Raw genomic sequence first — 7,060 nt, forward strand, 5'->3', positions numbered from 1 at the left:
AAGCTCCTGACTTGGATTTCACATCCTTCATTATGTTAGAAAATAACATACTTATATTCATCCTTTTGGTAAAGGGCTTTTGTCACACAAAAGTATGTTTGTATTTTATTAAATGTATTTTGAGATATTTTGAGATGATGACAATAGTTTCTCCTAATTTGACTTTTTGACATATATGATCACACCCAGTGATAACAGTGAAAAGCCCTATAAGTTAAAATGACAAATGTCCTGCATATAGGTAGAACTAATGACTTCTACCTATAATATTGATTCTAAAATTTTTCTTTCTCATACGGCTATACCAGCTGGTTCTTCCAAAAATCTGTAGAGAAAAACACCAAGTTCACAGGAAGTCTTCCAAGAAATGTTCCACCTTTTTTTCATGAGACCAGCATAAGCTTGATACAAAACAAGGACTATACAGGAAGCACAATCATCAGTCAGTCTCTTTCATGAGTACAGAGGCAGTAATCCTATATAAGTTCTCACCAAATAAACCCAGCAAAAGAAGACTACAAGCTGGGCACAGTGGCGCGTGCCTGTAACCCCAGCTACCCAAGAGGCTGCAGGAGGACTGCAAATTCAAGGCCAGTCTGGGCAACTAAGCAAGACCCTGTCTCAAAATAAAAAATAAAAAGGGCTAAGGATGTAGCTCAATGGTAAGGCACCTCTGGGTACAATCTCTAGTATCAAAAAACAAATAATAAAAAGGGCTAAGGATGTAGCTTAGTGGTAGAGTGTCCCTAGGTTCAATCCCCAGTATTGCAAAGCAAAAACAAAAACAGAAACAGAAACAAGCTAGAGATCATGTTGGAATTGTTCTAGAATTGCAAATTTAAAACGTCAAACTGGGTTGGGAGTTCAGTGGCAACACACTTGCCTGCCAAATAAAAGGCCCTGGGTTCAATCTCCAGGACTGCAAAAATTTTTAAAAAGTTGTATCATCAAATAACAGAAAAAGCACGATTGTTTGAAAAGATGCAGAAAAACAAATGTAAAAAATTCAATAACCACTCATAATTAAAAAAAAAACTCTTAGCAAAATAAGAGTAAAGAAGAATTTTTATATTTTGATAGAGAATATCTACAAAAACCCTACAATAATGATCACGCTTACAGGTGACATGGTAAAAGCTTTCCCTGGTTATTGGGAAGAAGACAAGGACACTATGTTCACCACTTCAACACCGTACTAAATTTCTCAGCCAGTATAATAAAGAAAAGAAAAATGGTTATAGCACATGGGGGGAAAAATTTCTAAACATGCAAAGAATCAGTTCTCTCTATAAAAATAATAAATAATTACATAGCTATTATGTGTCTGGATTACAGGATCAATATTTTAAAAAGATGTCATTTCTCCCCCACTGGTCTGCTGATTAAATGCAGTCCCAATTAAAATCCCAGCACTTTTTTTTTTTTTTTTTGCAGTGAGATTGCCAAGAAGATTCTAAAATATATCTGAATGGGGCTGGGGATGTGGCTCAAGCGGTAGTGCACTCGCCTGGCATGCGTGCGGCACGGGTTCGATCCTCAGCACCACATACAAACAAAGATGTTGTGTCCGCCGAAAACTAAAAACAAATAAATATTAAAGTTTAAAAATAAAATATATCTGAAAATGCAAAGGACCAAGATCAGCTAAGAAAATCCTGAAGAGTAAAGGTGGAGAACTTAAATGACCAACTCTCAAGACCAAGTAAATCTACAGTAGTTTACAGGATGGCACTTGTGCAAATACGACAAAAAAGGTCAAGGCAGCAGAGTTCAGAAAGAGATCATATGTTCACAGTTACCTGATGAGGTGAAAGAGATGGCACTGTGATGCACTGGGGGAAAGATGCTCTTCTTCATGGATCAAAGCTGTGTTAACCAGATATCCAGAGGTGAAAAAAAATTTTGGCATGTCTCCCACCACCAACAAAATCAACTTCAGACAGAAGATAAAACAGTGGAGCTTTTACAAGACAACACAGGATAGTATCTTCACAAACCTAGCCTAGCTGACTTCTTAAACGGCACAAAGAGCATTAAACATCACTAAAAAAAAAAAAGATCAACTAGGGGCTGGGATGTGGCTCAAGCGGTAGCGCGCTCGCCTGGCATGCGTGCGGCCCGGGTTCGATCCTCAGCACCACATACAAACAAAGATGTTGTGTCCGCCAAATACTAAAAAATAAATATTAAAAAATTCTCTCTCTCTCTACCTCTATCTCTCTCACTCTCTCTTTAAAAAAAAAAAAAAAAAAAAAAAAAAAAAGATCAACTAAAGCATGTTAAAATTTTAAATTCTGCTTTTCAGAAGATACTACTGAGAGTGAAAAAGCAAACACAAGAGTATAAAACAGTCTGGTGTGTGTGTTGAGATACGTAAAGAACTCCTTCAAACAAAATACACAGCCCAGACAACACACGCACTGAACTTACTCCACTGCAAAGCTCCAGCCCTTGCACACTCTGCTCACCAGGAAGCAGCAGATCCAGGCAGCGTGAGCTAGATAGACACCCAGACATCCGCAGGACAGCTGACCCACAGGAACACACAATACCCAGTGTGACCAACCTGTGGATAGCTGCCTGCTCACACTGCGAGTGGCAGCAAACAGTCACACTGCCACTTTTGGTAGTATATCCCAAGGCTGAGCAAAGCACACACCATCACCTCTAAAGTACATTCCCTATACACGCGCCACAGAAATTTACCACACCTGCACACAAAACAAGCACGTTCAGGGTGGCATTTATAAAAGCACAACCAAACATTCACAACAGCACAAAGAACAAATCATGGTATATTCATACTCTGACAACAAGCATGCTACAGGAAATGACCAAGTGCATTTCATAATGCTGAGTGAACAAATCAATAAATGAAAATATACATGTCATCTTACTTATAGAAAAACCAAGAACAGGTAAAGTAATCAACAACAAAAAGTCAAAATCATTCTGCCAGGTGGGGTGGTGCAGGTCTGTCATCTCAGCAGCTTGGGAGGGTGAGGCAGGAGGATCCCAAGTTTGAGACCAATCTCAGCAATTTAGCAAGGCCCTCAGCAACTTAGCAAGACCCTGTCTCAAAATAAAACATAAAAAGGGTTGGGGATGTGGCTCAGTGGTAAAGCACCCCTGGGTTCAATCCTCAGTACCAAACAAAAAAAGTCAAGATCCTTTTTAGAATTGGGGGAGGGTCACTGGAATAACAGGAGAGACTTGCAGGAAGCCTGGTGACATCCCACCTCCTAATCTGCCTACTGATCCACAGCGTTAACTTTGTGGAAAGTTCACTGAGATGTACACTCACATCTGTGAATGTTTCTGATGAATGCCACAGGTTTTTTGTTTGTTTGGTTTTTGGTGCCAGGGATTGAACCCAGGGGACCTTAACCACTGAACTACATCCCCAGCTGTTTTTTTTTCACTTTGAGACAAGGTCTCGCTACATTGCCTAGGTTGGCTTTGAACTTGCAAACCTCCTGCCTCAGCTCCCACATTTCTGGGATTATAGCACAGCTGATGTTTTACAGTATACTCTGACTTCCTCATCTGACATGCCGAGAGACACATGCAGTCACTTGACGCATAGACCTAGGTGGTCACTCTATTAGCCACCCAAAGATGAGCCCAATTTCAGGAAATTTACTTCATGGTGCCTGTGCTTCTGAAATGCTGGAACCAGGTGGTGACATCAACTGTTGGCATCATCACATTATCTACCCAGCTCGGCATTTCCAGGTTGCTACAGTGAGCAACCATCTCACCAGCAGGTGTAGAAATGCCCACAGCCTGAGACTATAAAACTCCTGTTGCTTCCCTGCCATGTCCTAGGCACCTATTTTTCCCCAAAAGTACCCTACCAATTACACAAGTATCAGACAAATGCTTCAGTGTGTGCACCTCAGATGACATTAAAACAAACACAAAGCTGCATGTGGTGCCCACACCTGTGATCCCAGCTGCCGAGGAGACTGAGGCATGGGATCCCAAGTATAAGCCCCCTCTAAGAATAAAAAGGCCCTGGGGATGTAGCCTAGTGGTAGGGTACTCACGTGGTGTGAGCTCCAGTACTCCCCACCAAAAACTACACTTACAAAAACAAAACAACCAGAAATTTGCAAATATGGGTGATAAAATCCTGGCCAATACTTTTAGGCCTGCAATAATAAAATCTGACCTAAATAAATTTTTAATTTATAAGATTTTAGTCAGAAAAATCTTAATGATTCTCTAACCCCACAAAGAGGGAACACATAGCACTCACATCAAATTGTCATTTCTAAAAAGAGAGTTCATTGGCTTATGAATCTTTCAGGAGACTTGACTACAGCCAAGAAACACATTAAGGCTAGTAGTAATCATTCATTTGCAGCGGGAGCACCAGCCTATGCCGGCTCGGGCCTACCGTATACACCATAAAGGCACCTATTATGAATGAGTAAAATGGCACCCAGACAGCTCACAACCGCCCAAGCAGCCTACTTAACTCCCATGGTGCCACGTGCCACACACCTTATATCTCTCCTCAACACTCTCTCCCTTCTCCTACCATTAAATTCTCATTTAACTCTGTAAGAGAAGGCTTTGAAACACCAGCCTGAATGTAACATTCTTAAAGCAACAACCTCAGTTGTCGCAAGCTTTAAAATTCTCACCTGCAAAGGAAAAAAAAAAAAAAATCCTAAGAAATCAACCTCTGGTCTTCTACAAAAACAAAGTAAGCCAGGCAATGCAAAGTCCTGTGATCCCAGCGACTCGGGGGCTGAGGGCAGAGGAATGCCCCTGCAAAGCCAGGCTCAGGAAATTATAGAGCCCTGTCTCAAAATAAAAAATGAAAAGGGCCAGGGACACAGTCCAGTAGCAAAGCACCCCTGGATTCTGGGTTCAATCCCCAGTGCCAATAAACAAAGCACAAATGTCTGACAAAGGTGGACTGTGAAAACATCTCTGTGAACTCAGTTGTCCATCCAACTTCATTAGAAATTGGAAAAAACCCATGGAAATGCGCACACAGTCCCTCAGGTAGAAGCCACAGAGAGCCACATTCAGGGAGAAAAGGCCCTGACAGACGGAAGACACCCAGAGCTTGGTTGCTTCATGCCTTTTTATAAAAACTTCCAAGCATTTTTCCAAATCTAGGCGGCTCCCCAAGACAGGAATGACAGCAATGAGGTATTTGCACATGACTTCGGAGAACACCAGTTTGCGCTCCCTAAGCAGTCTAATCCCTGGGGACTTGTGTGTGCTTAGGAACACCGGGAACACCACTCCACAGGTCGCAGGAATACTCAGCTACCGCCTTCACCAAGAAGACACCACCAAGGGAGCCCGGCGCTGGGGCCTACCTGGGGCAGTGCGGTACTGAGCTGTCTCTGCAAGGAGTCTCGCTCGTGGCCAACCTCGTGCAGCTTCCCCTGGGTCAGCGCCAGGGTTTCCTGAGTCTCCCTCAGCGTGTCCAGGAGCCGGTCCCGCTCTTCCAGCATGGAGACCATGAGTTGCTCAAAGTGGGAATCCGCGTCTGGCTGCGAGGGGGAGCCGGACCCGTGGCTCCCGCCTCCTCCGGGGGGACCTTCTGCTTCACTGATGGTCGGCATCACCTCGCACATCATCTGGGGACCACAGACCCGAGCAAGTCACGAAGTGCAGAACAGGGTCCCCACAAGGTGCACCTGCAGGATCCCTGCCGCCGCGTCCCGAGTGGCAGCCGCGTTCCCAGCGCAGCCAAGCGGCGCGCACCTGGGCAGCGGCTCCCGCGGCAGCACCCAGCCCCGCGCCGACCAGGCAGGAGGGCCAGCGGGCCACCCCGGGGTTCTGGGCACTGCCCGTCGCCCCAGGTGCCGGGCTCTCGGCGTCACGGGGAGCGAACCCGCCGCCTAGGCGGTTCCCAGGCGGAGCACGGCCCGGCACCGGCGCTCCCGGGACTCTCGGGCGGACTTCGGCGGCTCCAACGGGCAGGGACTGGCCGAGGACCGGGAGAGGTGTTCTCCGACGGCCGCGGCGGCCTGACTTACGTAAGCTCCCGGCCACGGAACGGACCGAGTCCGCTCCGGGAGCCGTGGGTCCGCGGGCCGGGCCGGCGCGGAGGGCACCCCGGGGAAGGCGAGCTGCGAGGGCGCCCGGGCCTCCGGGACGCACACCTGGCGGGGCCTCCGCGTCCCCGCCGGCCGAAGGTGCGCGCGAGCGGCCACAGGTGCGCGGCCTCGCGTCCCGCCGTCCGCGCTGACACCGCCGCCCGCCCGCCCGCCCGCCGCCTCGGTCTCCCGCTCCTCACCTTGCTCGCCGGCGGGCGCGGCCGGGAGGCTCCGCGGCGGGCGCGGGTGGCGGCGCGCTCCGGACGAGCTCGGGGGCCGACGAAGGCGGCCCGCGGCCGGCGTCCGCGCCCCCACGCGCGGCCCGGGCCCGCCGCCCCAGTCACGAAGGCCGGCCCGCGGCCGGACACTGGCTAGCGCAGAGGAGCGGGCCCGGCGGCGCGTCGCCGGCGTCGACGTGCCCGACGTCGGGCGCGTCGGCGCGAGCGTCAGCGCCGCCCCGGGGTCCGGAGTACCGCGGCCCGAGTGCGCACGCGCTGCCCCCGCAGGAGAGGGCGGGCTGCGCCTCGCTTGCGCTGATTGGCTGGGGCTGGCCCGGAGCCCCGCCCTAAGGCCGCGCCCCGGCGGTGGCTGGCGGAGCCGCAGGTGCGAACTCAGGTGGTCGCTGGGATCCTCGCACCGCGGATCCGGGGCGCTTGGCGCTGTCCCAGGTCTGTCCCGGCGGCCGCGGGGTCACGAGGCACTTAGCCGGCGACTGCGGGCGTCAGGCGCTGAAACAGACTTCGCAAACGTACGTCCACCCCGCTCTCCCGAGCGGTACCGGGAGCTGGTCGGCGCTGCGGTCAGCTGCGCAGAGTCGGGAGCGCGCGGAGCCATCCATGCGAGCCAGGCCTCCTGCGAACTGTTCCTTCTGGCTCGGAAGGACGCGGTGTCCACGCAAGACCCACTCACTGAGCGCCGCCTGCTGTACCTGGGGAGGCAGAGATGAGCGGCGCGCGATTTTGAGGCTCCTGGCGGTGTGTGGAGAGGCCGGC

General features: G+C 49.9%; 1 protein-coding gene across 9 annotated transcripts in view; it reads right to left on the minus strand.

Moving 5' to 3' along the window:
- The window catches only part of Ppfia1 (PTPRF interacting protein alpha 1), an 89,773-nt gene extending 83,405 nt beyond the window's left edge, over positions 1-6,368 (minus strand). For all 9 annotated transcript variants that reach the window (XM_046444937.2, XM_046444935.2, XM_058579443.1 and 6 more), the window contains exons 1-2: positions 6,269-6,368; positions 5,343-5,606 (exon numbers count right to left, since the gene is read on the minus strand). In XM_046444937.2, the coding sequence (XP_046300893.1) occupies positions 5,343-5,606 (264 nt within the window). In that variant the 5' untranslated portion in view covers positions 6,269-6,368. The remainder of the gene's footprint in view (positions 1-5,342; positions 5,607-6,268) is intronic.
- Between the last annotated feature and the right edge of the window lie 692 nt (positions 6,369-7,060).

Source organism: Marmota monax, unplaced genomic scaffold, assembly GCF_021218885.2.
Source record: "Marmota monax isolate L192 unplaced genomic scaffold, Marmota_monax_Labrador192_F-V1.1 WCK01_AAM20220418_F8-fsc00038, whole genome shotgun sequence".
Lineage (NCBI taxonomy): Eukaryota > Metazoa > Chordata > Mammalia > Rodentia > Sciuridae > Marmota > Marmota monax.